The 21,123-nt window shown below is 44.7% G+C and overlaps 1 protein-coding gene across 1 annotated transcript in view; it reads left to right on the forward strand.

Moving 5' to 3' along the window:
* Positions 1–2,145: 2,145 nt before the first annotated feature.
* Positions 2,146–21,123, forward strand: part of LOC149173126 (uncharacterized) — a 33,307-nt gene continuing 14,329 nt past the window's right edge. The window contains 1 exon segment of the mRNA XM_089426585.1: positions 2,146–2,383. Within this exon segment, the coding sequence (XP_089282711.1) occupies positions 2,146–2,383 (238 nt within the window).

Below are 21,123 nucleotides of genomic sequence, written 5' to 3' on the forward strand. Positions count from 1 at the left end.
AAACCTTTTCCTTTTTTTTTTTTTTTTTTTTGAAAGACAATAGGGGCGCCTCAATGAGGTTTTCACCCCTACCACCTGCCTTGGGCGCCTCAGAAAGGTTTTCACCCAAGGATCTTTTATTATTATTTTTCTCTTTTTTCTTTTTTCTTTTTTTTCTTTTTATTTTTTATTAGATTCTTCAGGGTATGCCCAAAGCAGAGGCAGAACCCTTCTCTATGACCAACACTGCCCACTCCATAGTTTTGACGAACTCTTGTCTTGAGGGACGCTTCCTGTAGATCTTCAATCGATGCCCATTGACAAGCATGGGGGTGGCTTCCTCATCAATGGTCCTAATAAGCACAGATCCATTATCATGAAATTTTTCCACTGAATATGGCCCTAGCCATCTGGTTCTCAGCTTTCCCTTGAAATCCTTGTATCTGGAGTCATACAACAAAGCCCAGTCTCCCGGCTGAAATTGCTTGTCATGGAGATGTTGGTCATGCCACACCTTTCTCTGAAGTTGAACCACTTCTGAGTGAAGGAGGGTCTGCATTCGGTGCTCATCCAGGCCATTCAGCTGCAATAGCCTTTCTTGTTGTGCATGGCTGAGATCTAGGTCCAGCTGAGCTGCCATCCTCAAAGTGCTGTATTCAAACTCAATGGATAGCAAAGCTTTCTTCCCATAGACCAGCTCATAAGGTGTGAAGCCGGTGGTGGTCTTCCAAGTGGTGTTGTAAGCCCATGTGGCTTCAACCAGGCGATCTGCCCAGTCCTTTCTGCTGCCGCTCACCACCTTAGTCAAGATCCCTTCCAATGCTCTATTGGTGACTTCCACCTGCCCATTTGCTTGAGGGTGATAAGGGGTGGAAGTCCTATGCTTGATCTTGTGATGAGCTAGTAGATCTTCAACCAGGTTGGATGTGAACTGGCTCCCTTGATCGGTGACCAGCTCTCTTGGATAGCCAAACTTATAGAAGATGTTTTCTCTTAGGAACTCAGCCACCATTTCTTCTGTTGCTGCTTTGATTGCTTTAGTCTCTGCCCACTTTGTCAAATAGTCAGTACACACAATGATGTAAGACCTTTGCCTCGAAGAAGGGTTGATTGGGCCCACAAAGTCCTGTTGTGGCCAGCAACAACCCCCCCCTAATTCAGCCTAATATCAGTCATGATGATAGATTGAATAGGGGACCCTTAGTTAATTTTCGAAAAACAAAGACTTCTTTTGAAATTACAAGCATAAAACGTAGAAAAAGGTCCTTGGACGATTTAAGCCTAAAACTATGTTCATAAAAGCAAATCTCTAAGAGTTGCATCACGAAAAAGATAAAAAACACCTTCGTTCCCTCTCTAAAAAATGCTAATATGCGCATCTCCTCGGCGTTGATGAACAACATCGCATCGCAATACACTAGCCTCCATAAAGAAAAACTTGTAAACCCGCCAACCTACGATCGCGCGATCGCACATCGCAGAAACTAGGCGAAGTACGTTGGCAAGCACTGAATTGTTGCGATCTGCGATATGACGATCTGCGATATTGCGATCACTGCCGTTTGCGATCGCGCGATATGCGAGGATGCGCTGGCAAGTCATAAAAGCACCTCGGTACAACTCTTTCGGGCACGCCACCCAAAGAAAATCCACTTACCATTATCTGACTTGGAAATTATGCGCATTCAATGTTAGTAATGAATTAGTTGTCATTTATTAAGTGGCATGAAGACGCGTGCCTTAATGCGGATTTTGCTTCACGTAAGGTGGCGTATCTAATCTATCTCTTGCATTTAACGCCTTCTCATCACCTTTCTGATCGATCTTACGGTTTCGCTCTTAACTTGCAGGAGCAAAACTCGAAGGCAAAACCGAACAGAAACGTTAAGCGAGATGGGGAAGAAGAACAAAGCTCAGAGCTCAGAGGCAAGGGAAAAGACCAAAGAGATGGCGCCCCTCTACACAGACACTGCATGCAATAAGGATGTGGGCATCTCAACCTGGGAAGGCATGTATAGGATATTGGAGGAAGAAAATCCGAGAATAATCAAAGTAACTCCTGCTGTCCCGGATGCATTACGTTCTTCAGAAGCATCCCTGGAAGACCTAGCATGTTCTTTCCTCCACAGAATTGCAGCAAGGCCGAAGATCCTGCCATACACAGACATGATCAAATGGATACTAGACGATGCGGAGTTGCACCAGAGACAGTTCAAATCCCAGGGACATGGGATCGTAGCAGCGTTTGCAGCTCAAGACCTAAGGCTCATGTATCATTTACCTGAGCCGCAAGCGACCTACAATGCAGAATTCGTTACGAAGTTCGTAGCAAAAAATCCCGACTTATCTGATACCACTAAGGAGTGGTCAAAAAGAGATGAACCATTGAAGAAAGATAAGAACGGTATGTATAGCACTGGTTCTCTTACTTTCCCATATTGTTTTGCTGCAGCTATGCTCTGTAGAATATTCGGTAAACCAGATATCAATAAATTTTCAACCGAATGGCTACCCCTGATCGATGCTGCAACTAACTCTGAGATAGTGGATTGGGCCAAAATCCTTTCTGACACTCTGTACACAGCGGTCCTCCACTACCATTCTAAAAGATCCCACTCCCAAAGAGTCTATCCCCCTTTTTATTTGTCTGCCTATATAATGGATTCTGTCTGTCTTGTATCCAAATTCCCTACCATGGGTTGGCAATGGACTACCCAGGACCCATTGCCTATTCATGTCTATCATAAAATTTTGTGGGATTCCCAGTTCGCCCCCCATTTTTACCAGATTTGCCATGGACTTATATTACCCATACATAGGATAATATACAATAAACATCCCCCAAGATGCTCTCCCGAGGCACAGATTGATATCGCCTCCATCGCAAGATGGTTTGGGGAAGAATGGTTTACCTATATCCGAGTTTTTGGAAGCACAGTACCCCCACATGTCCTACCCTTATATATCCCAAATAAATTGTTGGCCCGAGAAATCGCTTATCAGACTTGTTCTGAAGGTGGTTTAACTAAGGACCTAAAGAACAAAAAGAAGGCCATTTGGCCTCAATTCCCAGTCACGTGTGGGGTCTTCTCTTTATTCGATGTAGGGCACGCTTTTGGTGAGGTGGAGAATGTGACGTGTCTCCAACTATTTAAACTCCCACCAAGGCCATTCAACCCAAATAAAGTTGCCCAGGAATTTACAACTAGCGTCAGGATAAGTGTGTTCTCTGGACAGAAAGATCTGTTTGACGATCTTTTTCAGGGAACGAACTTGCTCGAAGAAGTTTTGCAGGAAGCACGATCGAGGCTGTCCCCGGACGACTTCCGGAAATTCACATTGTATAGAGAAAGAGGCTAACATTCCACTGGAAGGACTGCGGATAACTGCCAGAGAACCGACTCCAAGCGTCAGCCTCAGTGAACACTCCAGTGCCTCCAAGTCTGATTCCAACGCCGTGCAAGAAATATCTCCAGATCTTGAGGAGTCTGTCCGCAAAGAAGAAAGAAACGAAGAAACAATCAAGGACACAGCTCAGTCAAGTTCAATGGCTCAGCAGCAAGTTGCCGCCTCGTCATCAAGAGAAGTTCCTCCCCCCGTCACCGAAGCACCTCTTGTTACATTAGAATTAGATAAAGAATGGGAGACCTTCAATGAACTGATTAATCTTGAAGGTCAGGTCCCGAAAACACCTGTGGACAACACGCAGGTGGCGCAAGAGGTCCTCTAAACCATAGTCAGTAGCACCACAGAGATGGAGCATCTTCCTATCGCTCCATCCTCAGAACTTCTACTTAGCGTAGAAGAGATCCCTCCACTGGACGTATTCTACAGCCCACAGCACAAGGCAGTTGTAAGGAGACAAAGAAAGAAAAGAAAGCTTGCGGATGCACTAGCTCAAGATGCTGAACACCTAGATGTCTTGTGGAAAGATCCAAATAGCAATCCAACCGAAAACCTCACCAAGTTGTCTCAGATTGCAGGAGCATATGCTTCTGCGACCATCGACAAGGCTTCTGAAGTTCAGCAACTTCTAAAAGAACGTGAGAGTCAAATACAACTGCTGCAACGACAGTTGCAACAAGCTAATATAAACGTTGAAGCTTCCAAGCAGCTTGAAAGACTACAAGAAGACTTTCGCCAGATGCAGCTGAGCCACCAAAGAAGTATTAAAGAAAAGGAAAAGCAACTGCAGACGGTGCAAGAAATGCACAAGGATGAACCCAAGCTGACAGAATTTATTTCAGAGTCCATCAGCTTAAATGACCAACTGTCACAGCAACAGGAAGACATGGTACGTAGAATATCACAGTGGAGGCATTTTTGTGAGCTGAGCGACAAGATCACCAGCCAGGTAGTGGAACTATGGAATGACTATGACCAGGCCAACAAAAGAGTAACAGAATATCTGGCTTGGCAAAATGACGAGGAAGGGAAGAAAGCAGGGGCGCCTAAGATTAATGAAAATCACAAAGACTTGCTCTTCAACAAATGGGACGAGCAAATAACACAGGCGGAGCAGGCAGCAGAGTCAGCGGCAACACAGGCGACCATACTTATCGATTGTGTAAATGAAAATTTGCACAGAGCTAATTTGATTTCAGAGTCCACCCCGGGATACTTACCAAGTACGTTACAGCTGGGAGCAGAATGGAAGCAGAAAGCACAGGCAAACGGGAAGACAATTCAGGCATTGGCTAGGTTAAACTAGGAAAGTTACTGGACTTACTTAGTTAAGCCTCACAGCCAATGCATGATGGTAAGGTGCATCATGAACGCGGCCGAGAAAGTAGCGCCAGCTCTTATGGACGCTGTTTTCGCTGCCCAACTAAGCACGGAAGTCGGCCAACCGACTCTTCTCAAGCCCATGCTTGATAACTGCAATTTCAGGGACCAAATTAAGAAGTAATTTCAATTTAGAAAGTTGTTTTTCTTTTTGTTTTACTGAATTAGAAAAAGGGCGGTCATTTGAGAGCCGTATCCTAAATTTTGTAATAATACTATTATTAGGATTAGATAGTAGTATTTGAACCCTTCTCATTGCATTGGAGAAGGGTCCAGAAATTTGTCAAAAACTTGTCCTCAGAACATGCACTTCTGCACCCTCAGAGGAGGTTTTGATGAATGGAAGGATCGTGATTTATTTATGTTTGCATTTTTATGTCTGCTACTGATGTTGCACTTCTGTACTCTTGGTAGACGTTAGAAGCAAGTAGAGGTAGATCGTTATTGTTTGAAGTCTATGAGTAAGAATTAGTCATTAATGGTACTTTTATCTCTTGATTAATTTCTGCTTGTATTCTTAAAGCGATATACAGCTGATATTGTTTGCATGCTAATGTATGAATATATAAGTTATCATTTGGCACTTCTGTTTGGTGGATTTATCTATTCATGCTTAATATGCGAATGATTTGATTATGCGATGTGCTGTTCACAACCGCTCTGCCTAACTTCTTATGCAGAATGGTTTATCTTTATTGATTTATATTCTGATATCAGTTGAATGATCTTTATTACCAGCTGCTGTTAGAAATCTTTCTAGATCGCATAAAAAAAGAAACATCCCGGGTTAATGTAAATTCTGTGTGTTGTTTTTCATTTGATTATAGTAATTTAGATTCAAGTTTGCAAGATAGATTTACAGTAGTTTTAGAACGTTTCTTAGAAGTAACCTAACCAAAATTCCATACACACACACATACACATCCCATGCATCGGGAAGCTGGTCCCGTTATCCCCAGTCGGACCCGCTACTCCAAACGGGCAAGGAGCCGCCAACCAGGTTCCAGACCGGGTGGGTATCCCCCTTGTTGTTGACCCGACTTCGGGGCCCTCAACAAGTCCATGCCCCACTTCTCAAATGGCTCAAGAGTCACTTGAGGTTGGAGAGGCATCTCATCCCTTTGGGTTGGTTTCCCCATTCTTTGGCATTGGTCACACTGGCTGACATATCTTCTGACATCTTGATGAAGTGTGGGCCAATAGTATCCTGCATGCAGGATCTTGAAGGCAGTTCTCTTTGCTGCAAAATGTCCTCCACAAGGCCCATCATGACAAGTGAGGAGGATATCAAAGACTTCCTCCTCCCTTACACAACACCTTAAGATCTGATCGGGGCCAAGCTTGAACAGATTGCCCCTGATCCAAGTAAATGAGGCACTTTTTCTGATGATTCTGCTCTTTTCTCTGGAAGATAGGTGCGGAGGGAACTGTGCTGAAACAAGGTAGTTTGCTATATCAGCAAACCATGGAGAGAGTACTGAAATAGCAAACAGATGTTCATCGGGCATCTTGTCATCCACTGTTCCATCCTCATCTGCAGACAAATCCAATCTAGATAAAAAGTCAGCAACAACATTTTCTCTACCTGGTTTGTCAACAATGGTCAAATCAAACTGCTGTAATAAAAGTAACCATCTAATAATACGAGCATTCACATCTGGTTTATTCATTAAATATCTAATTGCAGCATGGTCTGTATGTACAAAGGTCTGGTAACCAGTAATATAATGTCGGAACTTGTTGAGTGCATGGACCACAGCCAAGAATTCTTTCTCGGTTACAGTGTAATTCAGCTCAGCTTTGGACAAGTTTTTGCTAACAAAGTAAATGGCATATGGAAGTTTTTGCTCAACCTGTCCTAAAGCTGCACCTATGGCTTTGTTCAAGGCATCAGTGTGGATGTGGAAAGGTAGGGCCCAGTTTGGACCTCTCAGGATTGGGGCTGACACCAACTTTTCCTTCAATTCATTTAAAGCCCTCTGACAATCGTCAGTCCATTTAAACTCCACATCTTTTGCCAACATGCCAAACAATGACGAGGCTAGCTTGCTGAAATCTTTAATGAATCTCCGGTAATATCTTGCTAATCCCAAGAAACTCCGGACATCCCTTACCTTTTGAGGAGGTGGAACCCTCTTGATGAGAGCAATTTTGTTAGGATCCACCTGCAACCCTTGGCAAGAAATGGTATGGCCTAGCACGGTCCCTTCAGTCATTAGGAATTCACATTTTTCAGGACTAAGGGACAAGTTCATCTCAATGCATTTGGTTAGGACTTTTCCTAGATTGGACAATGCTTCCTGGAAGTTGGCCCCATAAGGAGTAAAGTCATCCATATAGATTTCCACTGCATCATGGACCAGCTCCGAGAAGATGCTCAAAACAGCTCTCTGGAAGGTAGCAGGAGCATTGCACAGCCCAAAGGGAAGAACTCGGTAGGCAAAGGTACCCCAAGGACAAGTGAAGGTGGTCTTATCTTGGTCTTCCGGGCTGATTTGGATTTGGTTGTACCCGCTAAACCCATCCAGGAAAGAGAAGAACTTCTTTCCTGCCAGTCCATCCAACACTTGGTCTATGAAAGGTAGAGGGAAATGGTCTTTCTTGGTAGCTTTGTTCAGTTCTCGGTAGTCCACACAGATTCTCCATTTCCCATTTTTCTTGGGAACCAACACCAGAGGGGACACCCATTCACTATCTGAGATGGGGTAGATGAATCCTGCATCCAACAGTTTTTGCAATTCTTCCTTTACAATGTCCTTAAGAGCTGGATTCATTCTCCTCTGGGGTTGCCTAACCAGTTTACAATCCTCTTTGATGTATATATGATGGGTACAGACCGAAGGATGGACTCCTTTCATTTCCTTATAGCTCCAAGCAAAAGCATCTAGGTGGTTGGCCAACAGGCTACACAGCTCCTTTTCCTGGGAAGGAGATAGAGAGGAGCTGATCTTCAACGTTCTCTCAGGGCCGAACTCCACATTCTTGACTCTGGGAGTGACAGGGTTGGTTGTACAAAGATCCACTAAAGTGCTAGCTTGGGCATCCTCCACCAATTTCTCTAAGGGTAGTGCACTGGAAGGTGGATTCTGGATCAAGGTCTCGATCAAGTCATCCTCGGTTGGGGGGTCTCTTCTAGTGGTCTCTAAGGTGCATAGAGGTGCTGAGTACACCTCGTCTTCCTCTCCTTCTTCCAACCAGAGTGGTAAGTCATGCTCTAAGGAGGGTTGGGCAGGAGGGTATAGGACTAGCTGCTTGGACATGGGACCATTTTTGATGGTCATGTTTCCTGCACGACAACTTATGTAAGCATCTGCAGTAGCTAACCAAGGCCTTCCCAAAATGAGAGGATATCCAGTAAGCTTTGCCTTTGGTTGCAGAACCAGGAAGTCTGCAGGGTATTCCCAAGAGTCAATAGAGACCAAGACATCCTCCACAATCCCTTCGGGAGTCACGGTGGAGTGATCTTCTAATTGCAGTACTGTCGAGGTCTTCCTCAAGGAACCCTGAAGATTGAGTTTGAGCATGGTATCCCTGGTCATCACATTAATGGCAGCCCCCAGATCAATCAAGGTGTGAGGTATGATGGTGCCATTGATGTGGACATCTACTACAGGACTTCCAGGATCTAGGTACTTTGGGCAGATGACTTGTCCTAGCATCAGGTCAGACAGTTGTCCTATGACATTAATGGTTGAAGCATCTTTCTTCCGCCTGCCTGGGTGTTTGAAACACTTCTCCTTAACCAGTTTGTTGTATATTGGCACATCCTTGATGGCTTGGAGAAGGGGTATTTTTACACACAACTGCTTGAGCTCACCCAGAAGCTCATCCTCCTCTGGGTTGGGTTGTGTGGTGGCTGTTAGTCTCTCAGGAAAGGGTGGAATAGCCTTTGGTTCACTTTCCTATTTATCTTCCTCATCCTCTAGGGGAGGAGGTTGGCGATCTGGTAGAGTCTTTCCAGATCGAAGATTGATCTCCTGGATCTCCACAGCATAGGTAGGGCATGAGGTTTCCCTAGTGTATACCTTCTGGGCCTGTCTATTGTTGGGGTTCGGGTTCGGTTGAGCAGGCATTTGAGGTTGCCTTGGAGGAGCAGGAGGTAATGGCTGAGGCTGAACTGGTGGTGGAGGTAAGATGGCAGGAGGATTGTTGTATTGGGGCCTCCACCCCGACTGAGGTGCATTCCATTGAGGCTGTGGCTGGGCATGTGAATGATATGAATGAGAAGTAGGTTGAGTGGGGTATTGAGGTGGATAAGACCATGGAGGAGGCATGGACCATGAAGGATGAGCAGGGGGACCCCAAGAAGTCATAGGAGTCGATTGGTTGGGGCTGTAGTAAGCTTGAGATGCCCCTTGCATCCCCTGCTGATAAGGTCTAGATCCTTGTGGCCTCCTTTGGTTGAGGTAATAGAGAGGTTCAGTGGGAGCTTTTGTCCCTTGGTACATGGCTTTAAACCCAGGTAAGGTTGGACACTGATTTGTGGGATGGTCCTCCTCACAAATGAAACATACTTCAACCGAATGCAATGGGCATTCGTTCTTAGGGTGTCTCCTTGTGCACCTAGGGCAGAAGACAACCAAGGCTCTCTCAGCTTCTTCTTTCTTCTGCTGGATTCTGAATGTGTCCAGTTGCATGGCAATGGTCTGTCTCACCTCACTCTTGAGATCTTCTAACTGATTTGCAAGCTCATGTTTGGAGAAAGGGACACTAGTTGAGAGGAGGTTTCCCCTACCTCGTTTCCTAGCTTCCCTGGAGTGGTTTCTAAACACTGTCTTGATGTCCTCATAAGGCAGTTGGTGAATGTCCCCCCCAGCTAACATGTGAAGGGTATCTAAGAGGTCTTCAGGGACTCCTCGGAGCAGGACCAACTTGAGGGATTCAGGGTCAAGTGTGCACCTGGCCCGCTTATAGCTTAGTTGGAACCTCTCCTCATAATCCTCTAAGGACTCATCATTTCCCATGGTTATCCTAAAGATTTCTCCCTTGGTTTCCTTAGACCTACAATAATCCCTGTACTTGGTATTGAAAGCTTGCTGCATCTAAGCCCAAGTTGTGATACTATTCCCAGGTAAGCCCATGAACCAGCGTAATGCTGCATCCTTAAGAGTTGAAGGGAAGAGTTTCAGCTTTTTCTCATCTTCAGTATAGTCATAGGTTCTACAGAGGACAGCAAACTCAAATAGGAAGGTATCAGGATCTTCACTAGTCAGTCCATGGAAGTGAGGTAAGGCGGAGGGGCTAATGTTCTTCATTTTCATTTCTCCATTGGTCTCTCGGATGGGGAAGGCACCTTCTATTCTCTCATCTTCTCTTCTATTGTCAGCCATAGCTTCAAATGGAGTGGTCTCTAACTCTTCTTCTACTATAGGATCTTTGTATATCTCTGGATGTTCACTTATAGGTTCTTCTGGGTCACTGTCACCAAAGAAGAGAGAAGGGTGACTCAGTGATGTGGTGGGGGTGTTTGGTAGGAATTTGCCTAATCTATCTCGGTTCCTACGAGGCATGAAATGGAAAAGACTTTCTTTTTCTTTTGATTGTTTTTGCTTTTTTCTTTGGTACCTGCAAAACTGAAACAGATTGATCTACAACTAACTATGAAAGATGCAAAATTAAACTAAAAGCAGGAAAGAACTAATCTACTTTGCTCAAATGAAATTGCAAGAATGGAAATGCTAGTCTACGCTTGCAGAAAGGAAATGCTACTCTATGAAAGCAGGAAATGCTAATCTATGAAAGCAGGAAATGTTAATCTATGAAAGCAGGAAATGTCTATGCTACTTTTGCAGAATGGAAATGAAATAAACTACTTAGAAGAAGGCAAGAGTAAGAAAATAGAAGAAAAGCAACAATTACTAATACTCTGACGCTTCCCCGGCAACGGCGCCAAAAAGATGGTGGGCTCCAGTATTGTAGCAATAATGCTACAACTCCTGGGGCTTCCTATCTCTAATTTTATCAACCCGGTAGTTCGTACAAACTTGGAAGCGACGGTGTTGTATGCACAAGTACTAGCTCTTGTCGCAGCTGTCACTTGGTCAGCTGGCACAAGTCCGCTAGGGCTCAAGCCAACTTCTATATGCTCTCAGAAGAAGCTTTCTAAATGATGGACGAAGGCTATCTCAAAGGAAATTAATCTACTTTGCAAAAATGAACTGAAAGCCAACCAAAACATGGAAACCCTAGTAAACCCTAATCTGACTAGCTTAATCTCTATGATGCAATGGTGGGAGTGCAAATGTCTAAGAATGATGCCATTACTGCTAGTGATATGAAATGCATGAACTTAAACTACTTCCATTGAAAAGAACATTGTTTTTGTATTTTTGCTTAAGTGGTTGGAGTGATTATGATTTTGTTTCTTATTAGGTTTTGGCTGTGCAGAGGTGGTGCGAAGGGAGAGAAAGCTTGGGAAAGGTTAGGAGGGCTAGGAGAGGTCCCAGAGGATCCCTAGCATCAGTCCACAGAAGTCCACAATGTTCAGGTGCTCGGCAACCGAGTTTGCAGGCTTCTACAGGATGTCTGCAGGGGATCCTACAGGAAACTCAGGAATTCTACAAGATGTTCTGCTAACTTCTACAGGATGTGTTGTAGTTGGAGTTTTGGTTGATGGAGGAGTGGAGGAGTGGTATGAGTGGATGGGTAAGGTGAAGGAGGAGTTTGTGGTGGCTCAGGGACAGAGATCTGAGGTGAGGAAAGAGTGAGTACAGTTGGTTGGTGAATAGAAGGGTGGAAGCAAGGAAAAGTTAAAAAGATGGAGCTACGTGAGAAGTAGAAGGGTTGGAAGGCTAACGAGCTGAACAGAGGTCGAGCAGGTGGCTTTAGGCGTGGTTGAGAAGAAGAAGAACACGATAACGTGATGCTATGCAGTGTAAAAGAAACAAATCCTCTATATCTTGCACAAAACCGAGAATTCCATCAACCTATTCTAACTGTGTTATTAAACCAATGAACAACAATGTAAAGTGTGGAGAAAAATCGTGCATGGTGTTGGAACGAAGCAGTAGTGCTCAAGAGCAAAATGCATGGATGGATCTACAATTGCAATGACTGTGTGGTAGCTTGCATGAAAGCATAAGACTGCATTTTTGGTGGTTGGTACAGCCCACACCCCCAATCTCTAAACAGAGATGGCAGCGAGTGCACTATCAACCTTTTTTGGAGCTCTAATGAATTACAATCCTCCTACTCTAATCTAAGCAACTGAAAGCACTTGAACTGTAAACTAATCCTACTCAATCACATAAAAGAAATCAAATCAGCAGACTGTAAATTCTAAATGCATGTCAAAACAGAGGAATAAAGTGCTGAAAGGAAAGTTAAATAACAATACAAGGAAGAGGAGGTCTATTGCTCTCAGGTTGGGCCCTAACCTGAGAGCTATAGCTCCCTTAAAAACTGAGAATTAGACCCAAATCTGCCTGCCTTTATTCATAACCAAAAATCTGATGTCATGCCAAAACTGGCTTACAAAAAGAACCAACACCGAGCTGTAGCTCGTACTTCGAAATTACAATAGTAATGCAAAAGTTCAAAAAGCTCCTATCAAAGGCTACGGCCTCAGTATTTATGCAAAATGATAATCCAACAGGTTTCCTTGATTTGTGGAGCTCGGCTGTCCAACTGAAGGTTAAACTGTTGATCCTGTAGAACAGTTGTAACTGCTGTTCCTGTAGAATGGTTGGCTGCCTCTAAGCTCGGTGGGGAGATTGGTTGGAGCTCGGAGCTATGGTGGGAATCACGAGGAAGGTCCCCAAGACTGTGGACATCCTCTCCTAAAAACCAGCAGTGCCACCTTACTGTCTCCTTTTTCGTGGTCTTTGCTCCCTTTTAATGCCAAAAACCTGAAATCATCATGTATTAGTCACGTAGATAGAATGCCTACCCTTCTTCCTACAAACAACACGAATAAACCAAGAAATGAATGCATAAGCAATAAAGATGAATGGTTTGAGCAAAGCAAGTAGGCAAAATGAGCCCAAATTGTACCAAAAATTGGGGCTCATCAGTGACCCCTTGTGCTTCCCATACTGCTCTTACCACAAACCAGAACTAGTCCGGATCCTCATTCCCTACTCCTCTGAATACGGGTAGCTTGATCACACTCGCCATGCTAAACTGCGGGGGTGGTGGAGGTGGAGTGGGTGGAGATGGAGGTGAAGGAGGTGAAACGGGTGATGGAATAAGTGGGGGTGGTAACTGTGGAATACGTTGCCTTATCAAACTGACCGCACTTCTCGGAGAGACCCGAGTGAGCTCTTCCTCACTCTCTTGCGAAGGTGAAATTAAGGCACAATTTCCTAATTCCCCGCTACCTTTGTAGATCTTCCCGCTCCACGTCATTCCAAACATTAATGTATTCGCATAACCTGCTTTTCACATAACAACATCTTAATCCAGGTATTCGAAGATTTAATGTACTTACCTTGCGGTCCCTTCAGAAAACGTCGTTCTGCTTCGTTATAGCTCATGGTCGTGTCTATCGTAAATTCAGTGATAAATCCCCCTATTATCCAGTCGAGCCAATGGTCCATAGCTCGTACGATCTTATCTTCTAATGCCTCTAATCTGTGCACTAATTCTGGAGTCCACACTATTGGTTGGTCGAGCTTACACCTTCCCTGGCTGTCGGCTAACCTCGCGATCCACTCATACAGTTCAGAAGGAAAGGATGCGAAGAAGATCTTGTGGATTTCCGTATACACGTAGTGATCCAACCACCTTTTCTCGGATACCTGCGGAGTTCTGTTTTCTTGTGTCACGAACTCGTGAAGCTTCTTGTCCAACCACTCTTCAATTTCCTTCTTTGTTGGGTTCCAGTGGCACGACATCAGACATCCCTTAGGCAGATCCCAGTCCTGGCAATGGAACCATTTGTTGGCTTGTTGGGGCCTGACCCAGGTTCAGAAGTGATTTAGCCAAACAAATCCCAAAACTACCGGCCCTTTTGGCAATAGTCCATGGTGCATGGATTGAGGTCTCACCCAAGGTAGTATGGGAGGGTGCTGGAACCAGGTTTCCGCACCCTAGGGATGTCTTGATGAAGTCTAGGAAGTCCGTGAACCGAACCCGCATGCTTGCACTGCTCCACATAGATGTTTATCCTTCCCAACTTGTGCAACTGCTTCCGTGTAGCTCTGTAAAGAGCGCAAAGAGGTGCTGTCTAGATCCTTATTCCTTACTGTGCTATTATTATAGATCTTAACTTAATTATGTCGGCCTAATATTCTCATTAATCATTCAACATTCATAACAAGTGCACGCAATCATAAAACTGTAAAGAGATCCATAAATATAACAGAAGCATAGACACAAAATATTCCAGAATCAACTTATCTTTAATTAATTCTCTGTCCAAGTACAATCCCAACTTCGCCCTACGCACTCAGTTGCAGGTGTCCGCACACACAGTTGCTGTTATGCTCTTAACCTACAAAAGATACCCAAATACAGAATATGCGAAGAAAGATACCTAGAACATAGAATAGTGAGAGACAATAGCAAATATTTTATTATTCAAAAAGCAATGTTCACTGGCCTCTTCAAGGGGGAAACCTCCAATAGAGCAGAGCTCGATAAAGAAATAAGACACGATGCTCCTGGTAGGGAGTCTCTATCCTTTATATATGACTCATACATGCAATACCATGGATCAATACCATGGGTTTTATTAATAACATCTATCTAATACCATGGCCCATTTGCAACTAACTGTGGTCCCGTCATTAATTGCGGGTTAACCACTTACAATTATTAATATGGGCTTTATTAACTCTTTACTATGACTCGATCCCACTACATAAATAAGGGGGTTAGGGTGGGACCCTAACATGCCCTCCCCCTTAAGAATAGCCTTGTCCTCAAGGCTGAAGCTGCGGAAACTGCTAAAGAATAGTGGCTGGTTCCCAAGTTGCATCTTCCAGCGAGGTGTCTTTCCACTTGACGAGAACTTCCCTAATCATGCAGCCACGCAGATGCCTTTCTCGTGTGTCTAGGACCTGTTCAAGTTGGAGCCAGATTGACCCTTCCTCGTCCAATTCAAGTAGACTGGTTTGAATTCTGCAATTGTTCCCAATCACTTTCTTGAGGCATGAGACATGGAAAATTGGATGGATTTTTGCAGTAGGTGGAAAAGCCAGCTTGTAGGCGACTTCTCCAATGCGATGAAGTACTTGATATGGTCCATAGAATTTTGGAGATAGTTTCTGACAACCCTTGTCTTTGAGTGATGTTTTCTTATATGGTTGCAGCCTCAAAAAGACCTGATCCCCTTCTTGAAATTGGCGCTCTGAGCGATGCTGGTCTACCTGTTGCTTCATGCGGTTTTGAGCTTGATGAAGATACTCTCTAAGATGGGCGAGCATGGTTGCGCGGTTTTGTAGGAGTTGATCCACTGCTTGTACCTTTGAGCCCCCTTTGATATAAGAAGTAGGGAAAGGAGGGAGTTGACCATATAATGCTTCATAGGGAGTCATTTTGGTGGTGGCATGATAGTTGGTGTTATACCACAATTCAGCCAGAGGTAACCATTGTACCCAAAGATGTTGCTTTTCTGAAGTGAAACACCTAAGGTAAGTTTCCAGACATTTGTTGACAGCTTCAGTTTGACCATCCATTTGTGGATGATAAGAAGTACTGAGTTTTAGCTGGGTGCCTTGTAGCCTGAAGAGTTCCTACCAAAAATTACTGGTGAAGATCGGGTCGCGATCGGACACAACAGAAGTGGGCATGCCATGCAATTTGAAGATTTGATCCATGAAAGATTGAGCGACCAAAGTCGGTGTAAACGGGTGGGGTAGGGCGCAGAAGTGAGCATACTTCGAAAGTCTGTCCACAACCACCATGATGAATGACTTGTTTCCTGACTTTGGAAGACCTGTAATGAAATCCATAGAAACCTCCGTCCATATGGCTGTCGGGATCGGCAACGGTTGTAATGTGCCTGGTGCTTTGACAGTCTCCCCTTTGTGGCGTTGACAGACATCGCATTCTGCTACAAAAGTGAGGATGTCCTTTTTCATGCCTGTCCAAAAAAATGATCTTCTGGTGCGAGCATACGTCTTCTGAAAGCCTGAATGTCCTGCAATGGGGGATGTGTGCAATTCTGCCAAAATGCGACTTTTGAGGGTGGATGTTGGTGATATTACAACTCTATCCCTGTAGTGAAGAATCTCATCCTGCCACAAGTAACCCTTGGTGGAGTTTGGATCCACCTGCAATTGAGAAATGAGTTGGGAGAGCCCTGGATGTGAAAAACATTCCCTGCGAGCTTCTTCAATCCATTCTGGAATGGAAGGGAAATTGCTAGTAGGGTACTTCCCTCCTCAAATTGGCGAGATAATGCATCTGCTACACTATTTTCTTGCCCTTTCTTGTAAATGATCTCATAATCATATCCCAGCATTTTGGCGAGCCATTTATTTTGTTGTGGGGAGGATAGGCGTTGTTCCAAAAAATATTTAATATTGTGATGGTCTGTGCGGATTTGGAAACATCGCCCCAATAAGTAAGGTCGTCAGGTCTCTACTACATGTAAAATGGCCGTCATTTCCTTCTCATAGGTAGATTGGCCCAGATTCTTCCCACTTAGTTGTTAACTTGTGAAGGCCAAAGGTCACCCTTCCTGCATTAAGACCGCCCCAATACCCGTACCCGAAGCATCACATTCAATGACAAAAGATTTGGTGAAGTCAGGTAGTGCTAAGACTAGAGTGGAACACATGGCATTTTTGAGAGCTGTAAATGCCTGTTGTGCGTCCTCATTCCAGAAGAATGAATTTTTCTTCAGGAGTTGAGTGAGGGGCTTCGCTATGCGACCATAATTGCGGACAAATTTGTGATAATAGCCTGTGAGACCCAAAAATCCTCTCAAGCTCTTCAAGGTCTTAGGTTGAGGCCAATCCTGCATTGCCTGGATCTTTTTGGGGTCCACCTTGACACCTTCACGCCCCACAATGTGGCCCAAATACTCAACTTCTTCCATGCCAAACGAACACTTGGACATCTTGACAAATAATTTATGCTTGCGGAGCAGTTGCAAGAGTAGATCTATATGCTGAAGATGTGCGGCCCAAGTGCAACTATAGATGAGGATGTCATCGAAGAAGACAAGGACAAATTTCCTGAGATATGGTTTGAGAAGGTGGTTCATAAGGCTCTGAAAAGTAGAGGGGGCATTACAAAGACTGAATGGCATGACCAGGAACTCATAATGGCCTTCATGAGTTCTGAAAGCAGTCTTTGGAATGTCGACTTCCTTCATGCGAATTTGGTGGTAGCCCGAGCGAAAATCAAACTTAGTGAAGAATTGAGCCCCATTGAGTTCATCCAGCAAATCGTCAACCACCGGGATGGGAAATTTATCTTTGACTGTCAACTTATTGAGGGCCCTGAAGTCTGGACACATCCGCCACTCCCCATATTTCTTGAGCACCATGACCACCGGTGACGAATAAGGACTAATGCTGGGATGAATGACACCTGCTTCCAAAAGTTCCTTGATTATTTTTTCTATTTCATTCTTTTGGGTGAACGGATATCTGTATGGGCACAAATTTGGGGGTTGGGCCCCTGGAACCAAGGTGATGCTATGATCATGTTCCCCTCTCGAGGGTGGAAGCTCATGAGGCTTGTCAAAGACTGGCAAATGGTTATTTAAAATATGTTGCATCTCAGGATGAATCGGCAGAGACTTGGTTTCGACTACCTGGATGGCATTAAATTGAGCTATAACGCCATGATGGCCCTTTTTTAGCAATTTTTCCATCCTATGCCAGGTGATGATAGAGGGAGCTCCCGCCTGGAGTCCACGGAGGGTATGTGTGGAGTTGTTCTGCTTAAAACTCATATATAACTCCTAGAAATCCATTGTGATTGGCCCAAGAGTGCGAAGCCATTCAGCACCGAGGACAATGTCGCACCCTCCCATGTGTATGGCAAACATGTGGGTCTTCAACTGATAATCCCCCATTTGAAGTTTGACATTTTCACAGTGGCCTTCACATTTCATTGTGCCCCCATCCGCAATTTGGACATGGAAGTTAGAAACTGCTCGTACAAAACAATGCACTGCTTCCGCGACTTTTTGATGGATGAAATTATGTGTACTTCCACTATCAATCAAGACTACTACTGGGCAATGTTTAATAAAACCTCTGATTTTGAGAGTTTGAGGTGAAGAAATCCCTCCCAAAGCATGCAGCAAAATAACTGGTTCGTCAGGGACATTGTCCTTTTGGCTGTCCTCTTCTACCGCCTCATGTTCCTCCAGTGGTGGATCTTCCTCCGATGAGCTGTAATCAGTGGCATCAATTTGAAAAAATTTGGGCTCCTTGCATTTATGACCTGGGGAGTATTTTTCATCACAGTAGTAACATAATCCTTGCTTTCTTCTTTCGGCCATTTCTGCAGGTGACACCTTTTGAACCTTAAGTGTTTGAGTCATGCTGTGAGCCTGTGGGGGGCGACCCTTAGCGGTGAAATTTGGGCGACTGTACTGGGCTGCTAACGCACGTTCCACGTTACGAGCTACCTTACAAGCCTCCGTCCATGTGGGAGGGTGGTGCAGTAAGACATGGGCTTTTATGGCTTCTTTAAGACCGCTGATAAAACATTCCGTGTAGAACACATCTGAGAGACCCCTAGTGCGGAAGGCTAAGGCTTCAAAGGCTGTAATATATTCATCCACTGCGCCAGTCTATCGGAGCTTAGTAAGACGACCCAAAAAAGAAGATTCCTGGTCAAAGCATTCTGTAAGAGCTTTTTTGAAGGAGGTCCAAGTCCTAAAAGGTCCATTGCAACGTTGATGCCATTCCCACCGTTGCCACCTTTCATTGTCCAAGTACATGCTCCCCACCATAAGCTAAGTCTCATTATCTAAGATGTTATTCAGATTGAAATACTGCTCCATTTGTGATATCCATGCTGCCGGGTGAGAACCATCAAATTTATGCATATACAACTTGGGAGGTCGCGGACGGGATTGTTGGTGGGGGCCCCCGAGGTGAAGAGAGTGGCTAGACTCACCCTCACTGTGTCCATTGCCAATATACGCCTCCTCATGGGCTTCCTCCTTGCTCGTCGGGATTATGCTCGAGATCATGCTAGTTAGTCGGTCAAGCTGAATTTGGAGGGATTGCAAGGATTCTTCAAGTTTGTCCATCCTCTCATTGGCCATAGCTTGAGCTCTAGTTTCTACCATGCACCGACCTGATGTTCTTGAAAATTGGGACCGCCCAAAAATTATTTTTTTTTCACTAAGAATTGAATGGTACCACTGTTCTCAGCTCGTCGTCCTGATTCTGATGAGCTAGATCACCAATAAGCACCCCGGGAGATCTCAGACTTTTTTTTTTGGAGTTTTACTCCTTCCTTAGGAATACTGCAGTAGGCGAATCCTCAAAATGTCAATGCTACCAAAAGTCCTGCGAAAATCATGCCTCGGTATAGGAACCCCACACAACTACTCAGATCAGGTGGATCTGAATGGCGGATCAGATAGCTCTGAGCGGCGGAACAGATTGCTGTTGTGGATCTGATGGATCTAATAGATCGGAATGGCTAGTTGCTAACTCGGACTGCGGGACTGATGTCTGCTGCTGCTGCACCCCTTTGCGCGAGCGGATCTGGCAAAGATGATGCGTGATCCCCAGATAGAAAAGGGAACTATGGTCTCGAGGAGTGTCAAGTGCTACAGATCGCAATATACATAAGGGTCTGACAGTAGTACTCGGCCCAATGTTTCAGGGCTCTAACAAAGGAGGATCAACCGTACCCTTAGTCGTACAACCCGACTACCCTATCCTACGGGCGAGTAATCTCTCCGAGTGCTGTTCTCGGTGTACTGTAGCAGCAAGACGGCCGACAGTTTATCTATGGCGAGGTTGCAGAGGAGCTAAGGAGCTTCCGATATACCCAGAAGGTACTTGGAAGATAGTCCGTACGCGGTTCTGTCTGATGCGCTACTACTCGAAGGGGTACCCACAGGGGTTACAAGGGAGTCCAACAAGCGTGACCACCTCTTGTATTTCCTGTGTGCATGCCTCCCCAAATCCGTAGGTTTATGCGCTCAACGACAAATCCCATGGTTTAAAGATGCCGGAACACGTCTCTAGCCAAAAAAAAAAATTTGCTAAGAAATGGAGATCCCACTGGCCCTGGAAAGTGCTCTGATACCACTTGTTATGCTCTTAACCTGCAAAAGATACCCAAATACAGAATATGCGAAGAAAGATACCCAGAACATAGAATAGTGAGAGACAACAACAAATATTTTATTATTCAGAAAGCAATGTTCACTGGCCTCTTCGAGGGGGCAACCTCCAATAGAGCAGAGCTCGATACAGAAATAAGACACAATGCTCCTAGCAGGGAGTCTCTATCCTTTATATATGACTCATACATGCAATACCATGGATCAATACCATGGGTTTTATTAATACCATCTATCTAATACCATGGCCCATTTGCAACTAACTGTGGTCTCGTCATTAATTGCGGGTTAACCACTTACAATTATTAATATGGGCTTCATTGACTCTTTACTATGACTCAATCCCACTACATAAATAAGGGGGTTAGGGTGGGACCCTAATAGTTGCGGACTCTACCAGGCCTCTGCGCACTCAGCTGCAGAGTCTCTTCCTACTACTACAACCCAAGACTCGGACTTACAGACTTAGAGCTAATTCGTCATCAAAACTTAAGACTCCCTTTACACTTAGAGCCTCGCTCTATTTATAAAATCCCATGGTCCGTGGACCATGGGTAGGCCGACATACCATACATTAAATTCTATTATTTTAGGGCGAACAACCCTAGACTCTCGCGCTCCGTGCCTGCATTTCGCGAGGTCTTTACATTACACTTTACCAAAATTCGGGCTTCAAGCCCCAAAAACCCGCTATGGGGGGATTCGCTGCCCAACAAGAATGTGTCACATATAATCCTTTCAAAGCAAGGGTAGTTGAAATTTCCCCTGCTTCCGAGGTGGGCCGCGGGCGAGGAAGTAGAAAACCCCCATCTACAGAAGAGACTGAGTCAAGACCCCTGCAAGAAAGCCCTTCCCGGGCTCCCATGAAGGCCATCTTTCTCAAACGGTCGGAGCAACCCGTAATGCCTAGCTCGGAAGAACCTGCAAAAGCACTGCCTTCAGTGTCTGGATTTAGAGGAATGTCGGGTTATGGATGCAGTAAGAAAATCTCGTTAGAGAATTGTAACTGAATAATACCAGTTTTTAATCTGATGACAAAGGCGATTTCTATCGTCTAACACCTAAATCAAAGGCACACAAAGGGACAAGTGGCATTGGAGGGGAGTTCTTCTCAGAGGGAAATGCCTTATGATGTAATAAAATAA

The sequence above is a fragment of the Pinus tabuliformis genome, chromosome 4_2 (assembly GCF_031772625.1).
Source record: "Pinus tabuliformis cultivar Carrire ecotype Pingquan chromosome 4_2, CPIR1, whole genome shotgun sequence".
Lineage (NCBI taxonomy): Eukaryota > Viridiplantae > Streptophyta > Pinopsida > Pinales > Pinaceae > Pinus > Pinus tabuliformis.